The 22,141-nt window shown below is 43.8% G+C and overlaps 1 protein-coding gene and 1 long non-coding RNA gene across 3 annotated transcripts in view; one reads left to right on the top strand and one right to left on the bottom strand.

Moving 5' to 3' along the window:
- VAT1L (vesicle amine transport 1 like) overlaps nucleotides 1–5,682 on the top strand; it is a 135,208-nt gene extending 129,526 nt beyond the window's left edge. The window contains exons 8-9 of the mRNA XM_082712103.1: nucleotides 924–1,007; nucleotides 3,093–5,682. Coding sequence (XP_082568229.1) covers nucleotides 924–1,007; nucleotides 3,093–3,191 — 183 coding nt within the window. The 3' untranslated portion in view covers nucleotides 3,192–5,682. The remainder of the gene's footprint in view (nucleotides 1–923; nucleotides 1,008–3,092) is intronic.
- The window catches only part of LOC309853714, a 72,306-nt gene that overhangs the window by 5,068 nt on the left and 45,097 nt on the right, over nucleotides 1–22,141 (bottom strand). The gene's annotated exons all lie outside the window — the stretch shown is intronic.

Below are 22,141 nucleotides of genomic sequence, written 5' to 3'. Positions count from 1 at the left end.
ACAAAACAAAAACAAACAAACAAAAGCCATGGTGTCTAGCCTACAAGAACATTTGATGAATATTTTGTAGACTAAATGAGTGAACAAAAATATTTAAAAATCTGAGACTTTAGGAAAAGTATTTAGGGTAGGTCTCTTGTAACTTTTTTTTTAAATTAAGAGATGTATTTCCATTTAGATGTCACTAAGAGATGTGGAGGACCTATTCATGCCAAGTGTTGGGTAGTAGTACCCTCTCCTTGTCTCATTTTATCCTCAGAGCAGCCCCGACAGCTCATTCTCTGCACAGCCACAGAATGAAATGCTCAAGTGCAAATCTGATGAAGGCACACGCCTGCCTTTTTTAGAGGGACTTGATCTGACAAGCCCCTATCATTTAAAGGAAAACTAGGGCTTCTTCTCTGGGGAGAATACTATTCTGGAGTAATCTCTACTTCGGTGGAAACAAAATTTCCAGCCAATAACCAGGAATAACCAAAGGGAACTTTCCTGAGTATCGGTTAGCCTAGGCAATGGGCCATTTTGGTTAAACTATGAATCAGAGTTATGTACCATTTTGGTAAGCAGGGCACAACTGACTCTGAAAAAAAATAATTTTACCGGTCAAAATTTACTCTGGCTGATGTGCCCTGTGTCTCTTAGAACTTCGCGGTACTCTCCTCCCCATCCACCCCATCCCACCCCACCCCACCCCAACTTTTGTTTTTTAAGAAAATTTCGTCTTACTGCAGGAACTATCACTTTCATTCCTTAGACCCAGAAGACCAAGTTGCTTGCACAAGCTCCTATTTGCACCCACTGTTCCAAACCATCGCTGGCTTAGCGGCTAACCTTGAACCACAGCGCCCCCACGTGGGCAGCGAATGGTTTGGCTTTTCCACCTGGGCGATTTCTCCCCCAACCATCACTTTTTCTCCTCTCAGGTGAAGGAAGCCATGCAACGGATCCACGACCGGGGGAACATCGGCAAATTAATTCTCGATGTAGAGAAGACCCCGACTCCACTGGTGAGTCAAAAGCAGACGGTCCGCTCAGTTCAACACAAAAGGGCCTATTGGGTGCTGGCACAGGTCAGGTAGGGGGAAATGCAAGCAGTTCTGGCTTGCGGCAGACCAGCGTAATCAGATGATCGTGCAAATGAGCGATGAGTCCCAGAACTGGGTCACAGGCTAACACAGAAAGGAAGATGCTCCAGTGAGAGCGTTTCAAGAGCAATCTGAGGACAGTCAGGAAAGGACAGGACGGATCTGTGTCTACTGCAAGTGCTGTCTCTTGGCTGCCGTAAGTGGGAGGGATTCCTGGTAAATCGAATACATTCACATTCACATATTCAACAGAAGGACGCCACCTGCCTCTGAGATGCCTCCTGATGATTGCACTGATTTCGCTTCCTTTCGTCAGGATGACACCCTCACATCCAGGGATCCCACCAGGAGAGAAGCCCATCATGCTCCCACCCTAGCCCTCTTGCAAGGGCCACTTGTAAGTGGCGGGCAATGTAGTGTGGTGGTCAACACACCGAGTGCCATCGGACCACGTGGCTTTGAAACCTGGTTCTGATCTCCTGTGTGAGACCCTGGGCAATTATTCCACCGCTCCATCTTCAGTATCTGCATTAAGTGGAGATCAATCAGTTCTCACAAGTCAGGTGGAGTGATACAAATAAGGCATTGGCTGGTTCATACTAAGTTCTAGGGAAGGTTTAACGAAGAAAATACTTAAGAAGGGTTTTTAAATTTGTTTGCTTTCTCACCTGTCTCGTTTTAAACCTGCATGAGGCATTTGTAAAAGAGAAAGAACTAAAATCTTTACATGTTTTACTCTGTGTGTGTGTGTGTGTGTGTGTGCGTGTGTGTTTCCTTTTTGTTTTGTTTTGTTTAAGTGTTTCCTTGGGTTTTGTAACCTTAATGTAGTTCAGGATGATAGTCATTTCACTCAATAAAGGATGACTTCAGGAGAGGGCATTTTACAAAATGCAAGTGACTGATAACAATAGGTACTTTGTTTATTAAGTGCTTCCTAAGTCCCAGGACTCTGCCAGCAAATGTTTGAAGGCAGATGAGGGGTTGAAACCAGGGAGAAAGGGGCTGGGCCTCAGGTTTTCTGTACACCTACATTCTTAAAACACATTGACCAGATCTATTTTACCCTACCAGTAGAGGAGATCTAGAGCCATCCTGGAGAGTTTGTTGCTTTTAAGCAGGACAGTTGGCAGCAGCTTTCTGCCTGTCTCCATAACACATGAGGTCCTCTTGGGCCCTCAAGAAGCTCTATGAAGATTTCTTTGACCATGGGGGTCTGTGAGCAGAGCAGGAGTTGAAAAGCCCAACTCTGAGTGTAAGAGCTCAGGGCCTGCCTTGGCATATGTGGTGGTCCTTGTTCCGCAATCTCAGGAGGGCTCTTATGAGGCTTTGGCTAGAACCAAAGTACACATCTTCACAGAAAAGACATTCCAATAGTGGGGATGTAGACAACAAAGTAGGTACACATGGCTGTTAGTTGTCCTGGCTGTTGGGAAGTAACAGCATCGGGAGTTGAACCCCGGCCAGTCTGAGCTGTGGATGCTATGAGTGTCCCCATGCCCCCAGCACCTGACCCCTCTGAGAGCCTCCAGCCACAGGAACCTGTTTGCACAGTATGTACACAACTGGCCAGGGATGTTGGGGAGATAACCCACTGTGGCCATTCCCTGGCTTCTTACCCCTCATGTGGAATAACTGTGAGATGTGTCCCTCACTGACTCCCAGTGGTCCCCAGCACGACTGAGCCCCAGCTGCCCACAGTAGGAGCCTACTTACTAACACGCCCTGTGCCGACTTCCCTGCCTTTTCTGCCTCATCTCCTCTTTCCTTACCTGTGCTTTCTGGAATCATCTCCCAAATTCCAAATATTTGCACTCAAATCCTTATCTCAAGAGTCTGCTTCTTAGGACACCCAACATCAGACAGCCAGTACCACACTGCCTTCCTGGGGAAGAAAGCGACCCTAACTCAGCCCTCAAAGAAGTCCTTCCCAAGGGGCCTTCCTCAGATGCACAGAGAAGGTAAGAGACAGCTTGCAGACCCTCTAAAACATCCTCTGTTGACTTGCAGATGGCCAACGACAGCACAGAGACCAGCGAGGCAGGAGAAGAGGAGGAGGACCACGAGGGGGACAGTGAGAACAAGGAGCGGATGCCCTTTATCCAGTAACCCAGGACCCAGGCAGGAGAATGTGAAGGATGGTTTGGAACAAGAGGAGCCGGTCGAGAAAGCTCTTCTGTGCCCCAGTGAACAAATGCTGTAGTCCACTGTGTGTTGTGTTTGTCTGCAGTCAGCTGAGCTAAAAGCTGTTGATCACTGTTGTTTCTGAAATTAAGTGCCAAGCCCATCCCGTGCAGTATTATGTCCCTCCCCCATATGTGTATTACACTCTCCCCTCTCCCCTACTTCAAAACCATCCATCTTTGGGTCCTTCTTGACAGTTCTAGAACAGCCTTGCAAATTAATACGAGCCCACAGGCCCAATGCCTACGAGACCAGACATGGGCAAAGACAAGTTTGGATTGAAAGGTGTTATCATAAAAGCACTGTCCAGATCCTAGAATTCTTCAGGCCAATGACACTTTTTGCTGCCAGGCACCCATGATTCTGACAAGGGCACTTGCCAATGCGGCCGGCAGAAGGAGGGTAGGCCAGGAGGTGCTTTTATGAGCCTATATGTTTAGGATCTCTCCAAATAGTACTTTCCCTCTCGCCATTTAGGAATCAGCTTCCTTGTATCCATTCAGTTATTTATTGGTCAAAAAGGTTGAACCACTCTCCTCTCAGACGCTGATGCTTGATCCATTCGTGGGTTTTTAACCATCAACACAGGAAAGTAGATGTGGATTTTTCAGGACAGAAGATGGGTCAACAAACAGCATGAGTCTGAGAGTATCGGCCACAGAGACGTCTCCTCTGAAACCAGGTCTCATGAGCAAAATCCTCCTCCCTGCCCACCATATATGTTTTCTATTAATTTCAAGAAAACTCAACATATGTGGGACTATTTCAGAAGTCATTACTGAGATCTGCCTGCGTTTGCACACTCCCATGGGCGTTACCGATTTCGCTCTTTCAATTCCAGGTAGTTAACAGCTGCCTTGGCCGAGGATCCCCCAAGGAAGACCTCCCTTGTAGACCATATTAGGAAAAAAAAAAAATCAATGAGTATCTCTTTTCTTGCCAAAGCATGTTCTGACATGTAACAAACTCTAGCGATACAATCAGCTGATGTTCAGTATCTGATGCCAAATGTGCAGTTCCTCTCCTCTAAAATATAAAATTATGGTGCAGGCTCTTTGGAAGCCCCTGCTTTTTGGAATTCAGGGACCAAACTACTTGATTATATACCACTGTCTAATTTTCCAGCTCCTAAACTTAAGAAACCCCATACCCCGCTGCACCACATGTCTTGAGGTGAACAGTTCCCTGAAGGAAGAGAGAGAGGCTCAATGTCTCCACAAGGGGGTCCTTATTCCCTCCTCTAACTTTGGCTCAAAGGGTGACTCTTTCACTCACAAACCAAGCTGGAGACCCAAGGAGCCCACGTGATCAGCACCCTCCTCCGTCATTTGTCTTCTGGAAGACCTTGGAGGGCTCCTGACTGCCCCATCTCTCCACCAGTGAGCCTTAGGGAAGACCCAACTCTTTCCCCAAATGATGGGAAGGAATGCATTCCAGCAATTACCTTTTTATTTCCAAATTCCTTTTGTAACAAATATCACCTCATTAATCGTGTTCTTTTTTCCTATCCTAAGCTTGTTTTGGTGACTTATTTATGCCAAATATTTATCTGAAGGGATAAATTGTGAATGTACGTGTAAAATATGGGGACAAAAAAGGGTGCTGCCATCTGCTGAGCAGAGAGATGATAGTATCTCAGAAGAAGACACTCACATCATGTGTTCATACCCCAGGACTCACCAATATTTCATTTCTGGGCCACTCAGAAAGATAATGTGGAGGTTTATCACCCCCCCCCACCCCACATACACACACTTTCACTAAACACTGTGTTATTGGTCATATTTCTCCCCTAACCAAGCTGATAATGAGGTTTTAAGAAGAACCACTACCCAAGTGACACTCTTGGTGAGCTGGACAGAAATGGCATTTTCTAGGGCTGGGGTAACAAAGAGACATTGGCCAAATCAGGGCTGTCCTCTGCGAGGGGAGTGGGAATCCAAAAGGCCTTTGTTCTGTCCAGAGGAGAGGCGTTAAAAAAAAAATCATGCTTCCCCAAATCTGTTTTTCAACCAGCAAAATTAATACAGTCATCACAAATAATGGCAGTTGGCTAAAGAAAACCCTTTTGTCTCTTCAGAATACCAAGTCAGAAGAGTAAACTAGAGTTTGACTATCAAGGTCCAGTTACGCCATGAGGAACAGGAGAAAGAAAAATGCCAAAATTAGTCGTTTAATGCACTCTCGTTTTAAGCACCTTCTTCCTGTCACGTGATTGGTTTTCTGAAGGAAGTATAAAGAAAGTCTCAGTTTGCCTTAAAGGAACTGTGAAGGCTTTTCTGTCATTTAAACTTGATTGGAGTGAACTGAAACATTGTCTAACGTATTTGTGGCTTTAGAGCTTTTGTTACATTGTGCCTACAAAGCAAATTATGTTTACATAAAATATATAAATAAAGTATTCAGCATAGCATAACCTCGCCTGGCATCGGTGACTCCACTTAAATAGTTGTTGGAAAAGCAGCCCCACTATTAAAATGGAAGAAGTGGGTGACTAAACAAGAAAAAAAAAACATATGTGACAGAATTTTCAAATGAAAAACTAAAGACTGTAGAGAAGACAGGAGTCAAGATGAGATGAGCCTTTGAAAGAAACATTCGAACTCACTCAAGCAAGAAAGTATAACCACAAAATAACATAACTACTAAAGACATCATATAAAAACAACAATAATTATAATAGTGCTTATAAGGTACCTACATATGCTGTTAAGAGAGCTACATAAAATTAAATAATATTTACATTAACTTGCCTACCCTGCCAACCGCCCATTTTATAGGTGACAAGACCGAAGATTAAGGTTTTTGCATTTGGCCAAGATCACACAGCTAGTTAAGTGGTGGGGTCAGGATTTCTAGCCAAGCTAGAACTCACCCTATCATGCTTCTTGGCTTAAATAGGGTGAAATATGGTGCTAAATGACCATCCCTTGTTCCCTAGAAACTCTTCATATATTGTTTCCTCTGAGTTCAAGGATATGTTTGTAAACTTGTTTTGCTTTGTAGCAAATAACATGCGTATCAAGAAACATTTTTTTTCTAGCCCTCCATCCTAGTGTTCAGTGAGGTACTGATTTTAAAACTCACACATCTCTCTCTCTCTCAAAAACAAAAACAAAAACAAAAAAAAAACCCTCATACATCTCAACCATTTTCATTTTCATGATCTAATATCCTCAAGGTAAAGAGATACACAACAGTAAATCCTCAAGGCTAAGATTTCATGAAAGAGAATTCATGATTCGGGAGTCTTTACTGTGTTTCCCATATTCTCAGCAGGAAGCCAAAAAATAGACCCAAGACCCACGCCAATAAAATGCCACAGACACGTAAACCTGGATTTGCAAGGGAGAAATATTACTCACGTTGCCAGTGAAATTCCTTCAAAGTGCCTGCACAAAGGATTTTCTTACATAATCTGATACAATGTTCACGTACTCTGTATAAATCTCACGGTCTCACTTAGCCAGTGCTGGTCCACTGTCCCATTTAAACACAACCCAGCAACTAGAGTCTAAACTGAAATCCACACCTTCACTTACAACTCAGAATGGGGAACAGCCATTCTTTTCAGCACTGTGAATGAGGTTTGGGTGGTAATGGAGGTAAATCTTTCAAAAGCCATCCGAGGCGCAGGGAAACATTTGTGGAGAAGCAAGGAGGTGAGAGCTTCTGAAGGGCACACTGAGGAGTGGAGAGGAGACCCGGGGAGCTGAAATCCACACATGGGGATGGAGTGGGACAGGAGAAAGGGACGATGGGAAGCCAGTACCAGGTGTGGAGGTCTCCGAAGGCCAAGCCGATGATCCTGGATTTCTGTGGAAAGGAACAAGGGTGTGAGGTGGTGGTATGGCCTGAAAGTTCGGGCATGGCGGTGATTACCAGGAGTAAATGTGGGGTTCAGTGCAAACAGGGATAGGAGATAAGCCTCAATATAGCTCCAGTGGGGCATCAAGTACCTCGATTCTCTGCTGTCCTGCTTTGGGTCCTCTGGAATCAGACACTGAGTGTCAGAGCAAGGACCTGAGTACCAGCAGCAGTATTGGGAGGTGATTCCAAGAAGCACAGCTCGGGGAAGAAGACTATAGAACAGGAAAGAGAAGAAGCCAGCTCAGGGTGTGTTGATGAGCAAGTTACCACTGTGGGAGAGGTAAACAGGTCCCCGAGTTTTCTCATTTGAAAGATGAGGAATTTATAAAAAATAAAAAGTTAAAAAAAAAAAAAAAAAAGAAAGATGAGGAAGTTGTCATATTATCCATCAATCCCCGTGCATCATTAGTAGTGGGCTGCTTCTAACAACTGTGTTGATGCCCTGATGCTCCTGACCTTCCCCTTGTGTGACTCACGCACATTACCGTGGCCAGACAATGCCCTTGGATGAACAGCCGCAAGAAGCCACTAGGATGTGGAGGAGCAGCAAGGGGATCTGGACCACATAAGTTCTCAGAGCTCCTACTGGAACTCTTCCAGGGAATTGGCTCTTTCTTCAAAAGTCAAAGGGGGATGCTGTTGAAGCTTTCCAGCAACCATAGTCCAAGCTTACTAACTACTTCCCCACTCCAGCTCTCCCATCACACCACCCTTTCTGTTTTTGCTTTTTTTTTTTTTTTTAACAATTTTACTTATTTATGAGAGAGCGAGCGAGTGAGAGAGAGCACGAGCCAGGGGTAGGGGCAGAGGGAGAAGCAGACTCCCCACTGAGCAGGGAGCCCCATGAGATTCGATGCAGGGCTCCATCCCAGGACCCAAGACCTTGATCTGAGGTAAAGTCAGCCACTTAACCCACTGAGCCACTCAGGTGCTTTGTTTCACCTTTTATTTTGTTAATTGGTCTCTTGACTTGAAGAATACGGTTTTTGAACATAGATGGCCAAAATGCCTCCCTTCACCCACCCTTTGCTGTGACGAGTTCCTTCACTGCGGTCTTCCTGCCAAATTTCAGGTCTCATCACTGGGGCCAGAAGATCTGGGACTCTGTGTTAAATGAAGACACGTTTGTTCAACAGATTTTTAGTGAACATTTATGGGGTGTAGGACCCTCTTCCGGGTCCTAGAAATAAGAGACAGACATCTCCTCAAGAAATTCACAGTCTAGGGGCGCCTGCGTGGCTCAGTGGGTTAAAGTCTCTGCCTTCGGCTGAGGTCATGATCCCAGTGTCCTGGGATCGAGCCCCACATCGGGCTCTCTGCTCAGCAGGGAGCCTGCTTCCTCCTCTCTCTGTCTCTGCCTGCCTCTTTGCCTACTTCTGATCTCTGTCAAATAAATAAATAAATAAAAATCTTAAAAAAAAAAAAAAGAAATTCACAGTCTAAAAAGAAAGAAAAATAAGTTTACAGTCTAAAACTGCTCTCCTGGGGCACCCAGGTGGCTCAGTTGGTTAAGCAGCTGCCTTTGGCTCGGGTCATGATTCCGAGGTCCTGGGATTGAGCCCCACATCAGGCTCCCTGCTCAGTGGAGAGCCTGCTTCTCTCTCTCCCCCTCTCTCTGACGCTCTGCTTATTTGTGCTCTCTCTCTAACTCTCTGTCAAATAAAAAAAAATAAAAATAAAAAAAAAAACCTGGGGCACCTGGGTGGCTCAGTGGGTTAAAGCCTCTGCCTTCGGCTCAGGTCATGATCCCAGGGTCCTGGGATCGAGCCCCGTATCGGGCTCTCTGCTTGGCAGGGAGCCTGCTTCCTCCCCCCTCTCTCTCTGCCTGCCTCTCTGCCTACTTGTGATCTCTCTGTCTGTCAAATAAATAAATAAAATCTTAAAAAACAAAAAACAACAACAACAAAAAAAACCTGTGCTCTCCAGTAAAGATATGAAGATGAGCCACATACAAAGTTAAGTTTTCTAAGAGTCAAATTAAAAAGGGAAAAAAAATTAAATATTTTATTTAACCTAATATACAGAATGTTATCATTTCAACATATAGTCCATATGATTATTAATGAGACATTTTACACTCCATTTTTCAAATGAAGACTTCAAAGTCAGGTGTGTGTTTTAACACAGCACATCTCAGTTTGCCCGGGACACACCACAAATGCTCAGTAGTGCTTGTGAGTCGCGGCATTCATTCTGGACAGGCAGGTCTAGGGAACGGGCAGAAATGGACGCCAATATATGCAACATAGCTTCAAAGAGGCAACCTCGGAGGGCAAGTGTGAGCGCACCTAGGGAGGGATCAACTCTGTGATAAAGGAGGATGTCAAGGAAGTGTACACAGAGGAAGTGATGCTTGAATGAAGTCCATTAAGAGGCGTGGGTGTTGTTCCTGAGCGTCGTGTACCTGATGCACACAGCATTGTGCCTGGAATGCAGCACCATCAACACTAGCTTCTTTTCCCATTGGTTCATTCAGGGAAGAAGCGTGTGCTTGGGAAATACTCAGTAGCTCCCCCCACCTTTTTTTAAACAATAGGAAATATATAGATCTTAATGTTTCACTTCTAATTTGATTGTGGGAGAAAAAATAGGACTGAATGTTTGTGACTCTGCGAAATTCCTATGTTGTAACCCTCCCTCTTTCCCGTGGGATGGTATTAGGAGGTGGGCTTTCAGGAGGTAATCAGGATTAGGTGAGGTCATGAGGGTGGACTCTTATGAATGAGATTACTGCCATTAGGAGAGTCCAGAGAGAGCTTGCTCCCCCCGCCCCCCTTACGTGTGGATACAAAGATACTGGCAGTCTGCAACCAAAAAAACAGCTTTCCCTAGACCTTGACCATGTTGGCATGCTGATTTTGGACTTCCAGCCTCGAGATGGTAAGAAATACATTTCTGTTATTCAGAAGCGACACAGTCTATGATCCTTTGTTACAGCAGCCTGGGTTGTCAAAGACAAAAGTGTTTTTGCCTTCCTGCCTTGAGCAGAATGAATACAGCTCCTACTACCAGCCAAGGGAAGATCCTGGGAAATACGTCCCATGAGTTATTCAAATTGGCACCCAAACATCCAGGCGAAGGAGTGACTCAGATGGGAGCAACTGTACCCTCAAACACCACAAGCGTCCATACCCACATGTGCGGTGATTAAGAGCATAAGACTTCGGATCTTGCAAATTGGGGATCAAATCTGGGCAAATTGCTTGGCATTTGAGCTTTCCCCTACTAAAATGGGGATAATCACATTGTCTATGGCCTCAAATTGTGATGAAGATCAAATTTAACTGTGTATGTGTAACCAGACTGAAACCACGACCCACAAGTTCCAGTCTGGAAGCCAGATGGTAAATGCTTTCAAACAAGGTTTTCCATTTACTCAACAAACATTAATCAAATACCTAGCATGTTTTCAACAAGGTATATATTTTTTAAAGATTTTATTGATTTATCTGACAGAGATCACAGGTAGGCACAGAGGCAGGCAGAGAGAGAGGAAGGGAAGCAGGCTCCCCGCTGAGCAGAGAGCTCGATGCAGGGCTCGATCCCAGAACCCTGGGATCATGACCCGAGCCGAAGGCAGAGGCTTTAACCCACTGAGCCACCCAGGCACCCCACAACAAGTTATTTTTAATGTCTTAGGAAAAATAAGAAATACATAGCCTCTGTCATCCAAAAACTTACACTTTAATGATATGATAACAAATAAATTCTATCTCTTCTGCAAATGGCACTTTATTTGTAAAGCCTGCCTTGGACTTTTATGTGGTAAAGAGTGCTATAATGGGTGAATAATGTCCATCGGGAGCAAGTGAGGAGAGTTGTCCAGGGGAAGTAACTATCTTTCGGTATATGCGTGGGGAACCACAGGGCAGGCTCAGAGAATGGTCCATTTAGCTATTGCATGCACCGAGAGGAGAGACAAAAGACGAACAAAATTGCATTATAGAAATCCACAAAGGTCCCTCCGATACTAAAAGCATAGGGATTAATTAAGGGATTACTATAGAATGGTCTCAGGCAAGAGACTAGGGAGTGTCTTGCAAAAATAAATTTCACCATTTTATTTGGTCCAGTTTGGGGTCCAGGCAGAACTGATTGGGAGGGGGGACATATTGGTACAACCGCTCTTTGGTTTGTCCCCCAAGGCCAATCCATTGTCTATCTGCTCATGAATTAAAGTACCTACTAACCCAGCATGAGTGGGAAAGGAAGAACACCTCTTTCTTTCAGGACTGATAAGACAAAGAAGGCTGGTGATGCAGGCTTTTCCTGAGGACTGGGGGACGTGTGTCCATGGGAGGTACCCAGAAAGTAAATCACCACGTATCAGAGCTGGGCATCAAAACTAACAGAGGCCCCAGATGGCATGCTCACAAACACACTCATGAAGATGGGAAATCGCTTTCAAAAAGCCGTCCCCGTTTAGCATTCAGAGATTTCCATAGAATGAATTCAAATCAAGGCAAACCACAAAAACAAAACTAACATTTACTAAAGATTTGCTATTTGCCAAGCATTTTTACACATACCTTCACTGAATCAAAACAATTCCTTGGAAGAAAAAAAAAAAAGGCAGCAACCCTGCTTTCAGATAAGGATACTACATTGCAGGGAGGTCAAGTGGTCGGCCCATACTTGCTCAGCTGGGGAAGATGGGGGCCAGCTCTTCCAACTCAACACCTCCCAGGTAAACGGCCACTCCCTTCTCCTCTGGACAAAGAACAACTTCCTCTCCACTAGCTCTGGTGGGACTCAAGGTGCTCTCAGGAAGGCTCTGATTCGTCCGCCTTGGGTCACATGTCCATCCTAAACCAGGCCCAGAAGCAGAGAATTGGAGCCAAGGGATAAACGCCCAGATTCCCTTTCCTCTGCTGTCATGATTCTGGGCCATGTTCCACACAGAATCTCAAAGGTCCAACTCCTGCTTCTTGACATCACCTTATAAATAAATGACTTGCACCCAAACCCTTGCCTTAGAATCTATTTTGGGGGAAAAGATCGTTTTTAATGTACTAACTTACCAAATGCAACAACCTTATAAAGTGATACTATTCCCATTTTACTGAAGACAAAGTAAAGTTCAGAAAAGTTAAGTCAAATGCCCAACACTACGCATAGCAACTGAGTTTCCAGAATTTGGGCCCAGAAATCAAGCTAAGCTCTCTCTAATGCCTCAGTCACTGAAAACACACAATACCACTTAACAAATTGGAAAAAAATTATTCAAAAGCCAAGCCAGTGTCAATTAAAATGACTTCTGGGGCCAGCCCTTCTCAGTTTTTCGAAAGCCTGCCCAGGGAGCAAGAAGGGATTATTTCTGTTTTCCTCACTCTGGAGAATTCTATCCAAGGCCAGCAGGAGGGGGCCAGCAGCCTAATGAATTAAAAAGCTGTGCTGGGAAGCAGAGTCAGACCATCACACACATCACAACGCATTTGATCTCTTCATCCTTTGCAAAAACAAACAATCCTTTGCAAAAACAAGCATAAATACTTATTTACTAAGCCCAAGCTAATGCTCAGGTTGACTGCTGATATTAAGAGCTGGTCTGACTATTGTCTTTGAGGGCAGATGACTGGATATCCCAACAATCCTTTGAGATTCATCAACTAGCAAGATAGGAAGTCAGTGCACCTTCGCACTGACCCGAAGTAGTTTATTGTTAACTAGATGAATTAAGAGGATATCCAAAGCTCTCATTCTCAATCAGGAGCAATCTATCTATCTATATGTAAGTAAGTATGTATGTATGTACGTATGCATGTATGCATCTATTATCTAACTTTGCTAAGGTAAGTATTATTAAGGAGACTCCCCTCAAGTCTACAAATATTTACTAAGCTTTTGCTATGTGCCTGGCCCTGTTTTATGTACTGTAAAGGATCGAGAGATAAATATGGCTGGCACTGCTGGTAAAGAGCCCACTGTCTAGAAGACAGAGTGAGAGGGAGAAGGCTAGCAGTGTAAAAGGGAGAGATGCATGGGGCCCTAGGGTGCAAAAGAGGTAGAAGTGACGTTTGCACAGATGATAAGTAAGTCTCTATGGAATGGAAGTGGGTGGGCACTGTAGGCTTCAAGTATTGACTGCACCCTACTACAGCTCCGTGTTCAAAAGCAGGGACCCTAAAAATAGATGCACTAGGCTTGAATCCTGACTCCTACAATTACTGGCTGTATGACCTTGCACATATGTGTTTGACCTTGCACACATTCTGTAATCTCTTACTTTGTTGGCTCCTCTGTAAAAGGGGAATGACAACCCGAAAATGTTATCATGAGGTTCCTGGGAGGCTCAGTTAGTTAAGCGTCTGCTTTTGGCTCAGGTCATGATCCCAAGGTCCTGGGATGGAGCCCCATGCTGAGCAGGAAGCCTGCCTCTCCTTCTCCCCTCTGCTCAGCTCTCTCTCAAATAAACTATTATCAGTTTATGGGATCTATTCAGTCAGTCAATAGATGTTAAACTTTTAACCAATGGCCTGGTACGTAATAAATGCTTGTGATTTTGAGCTGTTCGGTCAATTGCACATGATTTTCCTTTGGGGAATGACCCTGCCTTGTATGTTGTTTCACGGTTCTGGTAGGTCAAGGTGCTCTTCCCTCCTCTAGCCAAATGGAACTCGTGACCCAGGGAAAGCCAAATGGCTGTTCTAGTAATATGAAATTTAAGAAGAGAGATGTAAACGCAGAAAAATGAAAGCAGCGCATCACCCAGATGGTGGTACCCTAAAGAGCCTCCCGTGATCCCCTGATACCAAGACCCCCAAAGCTACCATGTTTCTATTTTCCCCAAGCTTAGATCTTCAGGCTTGTCTTAGATTCTGTGGGCAATCCCATATGGACAGTTTAAGTAAGCCAGACCTAATTTTTATTGCATGCATAAAGAAAAACCTACCTGATTAAAAGAGGGTTCTTCGAAATTGGGCCTTAAATAACTTGGTGAGGTTGTAATGGGGATAGTTCATTTTCCTGGCTGTATTCCATATTTCTCAAAGAAAGGCCAGGACCTAAAACCTGGCAAAGGATTGTTATTGCGCATCAAGGAAAAGAGGTAGTGTAAAAGAGAAAGTGTGCGTGCCTAGACAGAAGCACTCTGGAAACATTCTAAGTTCTTTTCTTTCTTTCTTTCTTTTTTTTTTTGAAAGATTTGATTTATTTATTTGACAGAGAGAGACAGCGAGAGCAGGAACACAAGCAGGGGGAGCGGGAGAGGGAGAAGCAGGCTTCCAAGCAGGGAGCCTGATGTGGGGCTCAATCCCAGTACCCTGGGATCATGACCTGAACTGAAGGCAGATGCTTAACCATCTGAGGCACCCAGGTACCCCACATTCTAAGTTCTTAATTTGGACACAATGGTCAAATATTTAAAATACAAAAACGAGAGCCAACATATCCATATAAGAGCAGTTAGTTAAGTGTCTGCTTTTGGCTCAGGTCATGATATTTCCTAAATATCTGTTATTTGCCCACCAACATTTCTGTGATTTTTGTTATATCTGGGTCCAAAGTATCATTAATATTTTTCTTAATATTCTATGTATGCATATACACATATTGTATAGAATTATATCATTATTTTTATTTAAATAAACTCACTTTTAAGCATAAATTTTTCAAAATTCTGTTGCTACCAGAAAAGGAAAATGAGGATCATTTACCATGAAGAGAAAATAATCTTAAACATTAATACAATGAAGGCAGGTTAGGGACTCCCACTGCCTAAATATGGGGTAATTTGAGCACAAAATAAATGATGATATTAATGGATTATACAAAAATGAATAAAGTTTCAAGATCTATGCATCCACCATTAAATAATGAGTAATTGCCATTGAATGCCTACTAATAAATACAAGAGAAATGTTAGAAAATCAACTTTTTGCTCAAAGTTTGATTAAAAAAAAGTTTTATAAAGTACTCAGGAAAGAAATTGAGGAAGACACAAAGAAATGGAAAAATGTTCCATGCTCCTGGATTGGAAGAATAAATATTGTGAAAATGTCTATGCTACCTAAAGCAATCTACACATTTAATGCAATTCCTATCAAAGTACCATCCATCTTTTTCAAAGAAATGGAACAAATAATTCTAAAATTTATATGGAACCAGAAAAGACCTCAAATAGCCAAAGGGATATTGAAAAAGAAAGCCAAAGTTGGTGGCATCACAATTCCGGACTTCAAGCTCTATTACAAAGCTGCCATCATCAAGACAGCATGGTACTGGCACAAAAACAGACACATAAATCAATGGAACAGAATAGAGAGCCCAGAAATAGACCCTCAACTCTATGGTCAACTAATCTTCGACAAAGCAGGAAAGAATGTCCAATGGAAAAAAGACAGCCTCTTCAATAAATGATGTTGGGAAAATTGGACAGCCACATGCAGAAAAATGAAATTGGACCATTTCCTTACACCACACACAAAAATAGACTCAAAATGGATGAAGGACCTCAATGTGCGAAAGGAATCCATCAAAATCCTTGAGCAGAACACAGGCAGCAACCTCTTCGACCTCAGCCGCAGCAACTGCTTCCTAGGAACATCGCCAAAGGCAAGGGAAGCAAGGGCAAAAATGAACTATTGGGATTTCATCAAGATCAAAAGCTTTTGCACAGCAAAGGAAACAGTTAACAAAATCAAAAGACAACTGACAGAATGGGAGAAGATATTTGCAAACGACATATCAGATAAAGGACTAGTGTCCAAAATCTATAAAGAACTTAGCAAACTCAACACCCAAAGAACAAATAATCCAATCAAGAAATGGGCAGAGGACATGAACAGACATTTCTGCAAAGAAGACATCCAGATGGCCAACAGACACATGAAAAAGTGCTCCATATCACTCGGCATCAGGGAAATACAAATCAAAACCACAATGAGATATCACCTCACACCAGTCAGAATGGCTAAAATCAACAAGTCAGGAAATGACAGATGCTGGCGAGGATGCGGAGAAAGGGGAACCCTCCTACACTGTTGGTGGGAATGCAAGCTGGTGCAACCACTCTGGAAAACAGCATGGAGGTTCCTCAAAATGTTGAAAATAGAACTGCCCTATGACCCAGCAATTGCACTACTGGGTATTTACCCTAAAGATACAAACGTAGTGATCCAAAGGGGCACGTGCACCCGAATGTTTATAGCAGCAACGTCCACAATAGCCAAACTATGGAAAGAACCTAGATGTCCATCAACAGATGAATGGATCAAGAAGATGTGGTATATATACACAATGGAATACTATGCAGCCATCAAAAGAAATGAAATCTTGGCATTTGCGACAACATGGATGAAACTAGAGTGTATCATGCTTAGCAAAATACGTCAAGCAGAGAAAGACAACTATCATATGATCTCCCTGATATGAGGAAGTGGTGATGCAACATGGGGGCTTAAGTGGGTAGGAGAAGAATCAATGAAACAAGATGGGACTGGGAGGGAGACAAACCCTAAGTGACTCTTAATCTCACAAAACAAACTGAGGGTTGCTGGGGGTGGGGGGTTGGGAGAAGGGGGGTGGGGTTATGGACACTGGGGAGGGTATGTGCTTTGGTGAGTGCTGTGAAGTGTGTAAACCTGGCGATTCACAGACCTGTACCCCTGGGGATAAAAATACATGTTTATAAAAAATAAAAAATTTAAAAAAAAAGTTTTTCACCTAGTCTCAAAATAGTTCCCCACAAATTACATATTAATTACAAAGTGAAAAATGATTAACTTTATAGTTGAGAAACCAAATGATCAAAGGCAGCATCACCAAAATGGACACACTTATATTATAGGCTTCCTAATACAGTACACTGAGAAGGATGCAATATCACTTCTGTAATATTCTTGCCAGAATATGCATAACTGGATTTATTCATGAGGAAATGCCAAACAAGCCCAAACTGAGGAACATTCTAAAAAACAAAAACAAAAAGCAAAAAACAAAAATGGTACTGTACTGTCCCAAAACGGCCAGATCAATAGAGCCAAAGAAGGCTGAAGAACTATTACAAACTACTACAGAGATAAGAAACAAGACAACTGAAGATAACTGGCGACCCTGAGTTGAATTCTGGATGGGGGTGGCAGGGGAGGGAGGGAGCTATGTAGAACTGATGGAATCGAATGCGAACAGCAAATTAGAAAACAACATTGTATCACCAGTAAATTGCCTGATTTTGATCATCAAGAGAAAGTCCTGGTTCTTAAGGAATACACATTTTATAGTACTTTAGGTATAAAGGGGAATGATGTCTCTTCAAAATTCACTCAACTGGTGTAAAAAATATAGGGAAAGAGCAAGTCGGGGGGAAGAGGAGGACGGCGGGAAGCAGGGGAGAGAGGGAGAGAGAATTACACGACAGATGGGGCTAAATGGATCAGTAGGTGACTCTGGGTGGACAGCATAAAGGAGCTCCGTACACTATTTTTTGCATCTTGTCTATGAGTTGGAAATTAGGTCAAAATAAAAAGTTGCCAAAAGAATACTTAAAACTAATATAATACAGCATTATTAGTCTAATTAAAAACTGTTGTCTCTTAGAGTCTCTGAGCTTCGGGTCAGTTTCCTGTTAATAAAAAAGGGATTAGCAAGTTCTGTAAAGATTTTAAAAGACATCCCAACATCAAATTAAAACTGTCTCCCTGACATCATAATCAAGATTTAAAGGGAATTGCGTGATCCAGCATTCTTAATGTATGTACCCCAACCGTGTGACTCTCCAGCTTGAGGGAAACTGCTCTCCAGCAAACAGGGCTTAGAGAAGCTGGGACCCACGAGGCAGCTGGAAGCAGGGGAGGCGGGCAGCCAGGCAAGCCCTTCTTGAGAAGACATGCCAGTACATATAATTTAATAACCTGGTTTTGTCTCTAAGAAATGCACTTTGCACATCACAGTTTTGAAACAGATCTCACTTCTGGGTGGTGACAACGTTTTCTCCAGCCAGCCGTTTCTATTTAAATGCTGGCTGAAGCCGGCTTCAACAATGAATCATCGACAGAAGTTTTGTTTCCTCCACACCAGGAAACTCAGATGGAAAGAGAAACCATCTGTCAGCCACTTCTATAGCTCGTCACTCGCTGCCAAGCGTTTGCTGTCCCAAAATTGAAACAGATTCCCCAAAATGTTCCCAGTACTTTGGAAGGGCTCAATTTTAGTGGCACCGAAGTGTGAGGAAGGAAACCAGAGCCAAACCCACTGAGTATTTTGCTGTGGTGCTGGGACATCCTGAGGCATTCCCAGCATCAACCCCACTAATATTTATATATCACTTACCAAGTCAGGACCCCCTGAAAAGCACTCTGCATGGTTTATTTCATTTAATCCTCTCACTATATGCTCTCCTTTTATAGATGAAGAAATCAAGGCAAGGAGAAGTGAAATAATTTGCCCTGATTCCATAGCCAGATGTGTGGTGCCAGGATGCAGACCCAAGTTTGCTTCCAGAATCCATGTGTTCAGCCCTCATCAACCACTACACTGTGCTGCCTCACGGGAAATAAAGGGGCATCTTGCTGGGGGGCTGCCCACTGAAATCCAGGATGCCCACTTAAAGTTGAATTTCAGAAACAAATAAGTTTTTAGTATAATTATGTCCCAAATTGTGCATGAGACAGACTTATACTAAAATATTATTTGCTATTCATCTGAAATTCAAATGCACCTGGACATCCCTCTTGAATTTTTCTTTGCTAATTCTGGAAACCACAAATATGGTGGAACCCAAACCTACAACTTCCGGCTTTGAAGAAGTGTGACTTACCTATTGGGCCACAGGGCTTGACTACACAGGTGGGACTCGATCCTCTGGGATCTTTCACCAAAATCTACATGCCCCCTCACTTCAGAACTTTCTAGGGAGGTGAGGGTAGTGGTGTATGAATTGCAGAAAGATGCCAAAGAATCCTACAGGCAATTATTATAAAGAACTAAGGAGTACCTGTGGGCTGACCCTACAGTCCTGGATGTGGTATGTTCAGACAGAGAAGCCTAAACTGCATAGCAAGTCACCACAAATTGAGGGATTTCAAACTACAGGATTATTATTTCATCATGTCCATGGATCAGGAATCTGGACATCATTAGAAGGGTCCTTTGTGTAGGTCTCACAGGCTTGGAATCAAGGTGGTCAGCAGGCTATATTCCCTTCTCAATCTCAGGGCCCTCTTCGACTCTCACACGCGCGCATCTGCCCTCTCACAACATGGCAGCGTACTGCTTCAACGCCAGTGGAACAATACTTCTAGCTTGTTGCGTGGCCTGGACCCTCTTTTATGGGCTCACCGGATTGGGCCAGACCCACTCAGGATAATCTCCCTCTTAGCTCAGAATCACCAATGATAGGACCCCAATAACATCTGCAAAATCCCTTCACCTTTGTCATCTCCTGTATTAATGAAGAGTGAATTACAAGAGCTTCCCACATTCAAGGAGAGGAGATTATACAAGGGCATGGATACTAGGGTGGGAATCATGGGGGGAGGGTTTGGAGGAATCATTATTTAGAACTGTGCCTATCATATTCTCCAAACATCAGTTCCTTTTCTGCAAAATGGGAGGAACCAGTACCTGCCTTGCACTATTGTTGAGAGAACTGATGGGAAATCCTAGACAATGAGCAAAGCACAGTTGACTCTCCCATAAGGAAAACAGCATATGCCTACAAGGGATCTCTTGGGCGGGCACTGGAAACAGCTGGATGGCCCTGTTAATATAGTAAATAAGGGTGCGGCTCTAAAGTTAGACTACACGGATTTCAGAAATCCTGGCCCCATGATTACTTTCATACCTGGGGGCCCGTAGGTCAGTCTTGTCATCACCTCATGTAACCATAATCACGTTTTTTTATATGTAGAATGAGGACGCTAACAGCTGCGAGCAAATGAGTTGCCATAAGAATACAATGAGATAAAAAAAAAAAAAGAAAGAAAGAAAGAAAAGAAAAGAATGCAGTGAGATCATGCACAGAAAGCACTCGGTTGCATGGGCGGCTCAGGGAAGAGCTCAAACAGCATCAACTCACGGGGCACAGCTGCACAACTATAGCCTCGGGAAAGGAAGGAAATCTCAAGAGAACACAACGACAAAAATATGTCTGTGACGAGCTTTATTTAAGCCTCACTATACAGCCAGACATGTGTCTCAAAAAGATGTCCTTGAACTTGGACTCTGGAGGGTTTCTTAGGAACACACACTAGTGTCATAACCAGATCACTTGGCCTGCATCCTGGGTTGCTGTTGCCTGTCTCCAAAACGCTCTCTTTGGGGTTAGGCATCCTATTTGCTTTTATGAAGCTTTTCTGGAGGGGGAGGAAAAAAATTAAAAAAAAAACTGGTTTATTTTTATACCTAAAGGCGGGGAGGGGTCAAGATTAAAGGCAGTAAAACACCAACTGCTAACATTTTAACTCTCTCTGCTCCACACCATGACAGAGGATTTCTGTTTCCCATGTTTATTTTATAATTCTTGGATTTGTACAATGACCATGTGTCCCTGTGCATATAATCCAGAAAACAACAACCTGTGTGTGTGTATGTGTGTGTGTGTGTGTGTGTGTCTGTCTGTCTGTCTGTGAAACTGGAAGTGGCTGGAAGCTCTCTGGACTTCCGAGATGGCCCATGAGAGCCCCGGCAAGGCTCCTGAGAAAGCCCAATGGAGGGGTTCTCACACTTGGGTTATGCGTGAGAATCGCATGCGGCTGGTTTACAGCCAGGGTGACCACAGGCTGAAGCCTGCCAGGGACCCGGATTCACAGTCTGGTGATCTCTAGGAATTGGAATTTTTATACACACCAGCCCCAGGTGATTCTGCTGCATTTTGAAAAACCCTGCTTAGGAGCCAGGCTCCTCCTGCAACGGCATCGAGCTCTGAGGCCGATCAGTCCAGGGTCGCTTCCATCAGGAGGCCCGTCCCATCCTTGGCTCTGTGGGGAAGGGGTGCGGGACCTTGTGAACGGAGGGGAGGGGGGGGGTAGTGCAGGGAAGCGAGGAGAAATTGCTATTTACATCTTTGGGCTATCCATACATTTAAGGAATTGAAGAAATGTTACATTTACAGAATATACAGATCTATAACAGCATGAAAACATTTTTTCTATCCTATCTGCGGTTTTTTATGACAATGGAAATAATTTCTTTTGTCTGTGAGGCCTTTTGTGAAATTCCTTGTCTAAGTGTGAGGCTTGTTGGTGAAAACGGCCTCCTTGCTCCCTGCACCTCCCTATACTCCCATGACAAGCCTTACCTTAGGAAGACCTTCAAGGCCCCTCAAGAAGGTCAATGACGCCCGCCCCGCAGGGCAGGCAGGCACCTGAGCTTGGACTTAGCATGATGCTCCTGCCACCTAGTGGTCAGAGACACGTGGCTAATTTATCTTCACCTCCCCTGCTTTCTCATTTTCTGATCAACAAACCTTTGCTTTGGTAAGGGCCTATGGTGTTGTCAGGCACTTTGCCCGGCTCTGAAGGTAAATAATAGTCTTATTTACTGGAAGGAACGCTACCAATCACTTAGTTAAGTCAGGTCATTCCCAATGATGAAACTGAGCTCAGGTGCCTCCGAAAACTCACCTCAAACATTCTTGCCTCCGTGCAACAGCGGGTGTAAACGGAAATCACCCACCCGTGGGGCTTTTTTGAAAATACCACCTGTCCATTTCAGGAGGGGCCCGCTCCCAAAGTTTCATATTCAGAAAGCCTCAGATCTCTCAAGGTAAATACATTTTTAAAAAACTGCACAGATAATTATTTGTGTTCTCTCTCTCTCCCTCTCTCTCTCTCTGTCTCTCTCTCTCACACACACACACACACACACACACACAGCTTTACATCATGAGGCTCTAACTCCGTTTTCAATGTGATAATGGCATCTACCCGGCATTTTAGAGTTTACAAACTCCTTCCACAACCACTATTGTGTTTGACCTTCACACAACCGTGTGCAACCATAATTTCCATCTTACTGATGAGGAAACTGGACCTCAGAAAGGCTACTTCTGCAGGGTCCCACAACCG

Source organism: Mustela nivalis, assembly GCF_964662115.1.
Source record: "Mustela nivalis genome assembly, chromosome: 18".
Taxonomy (NCBI): Eukaryota; Metazoa; Chordata; class Mammalia; order Carnivora; family Mustelidae; genus Mustela; species Mustela nivalis.
This window is presented reverse-complemented; position numbering and strand designations above follow the sequence as displayed.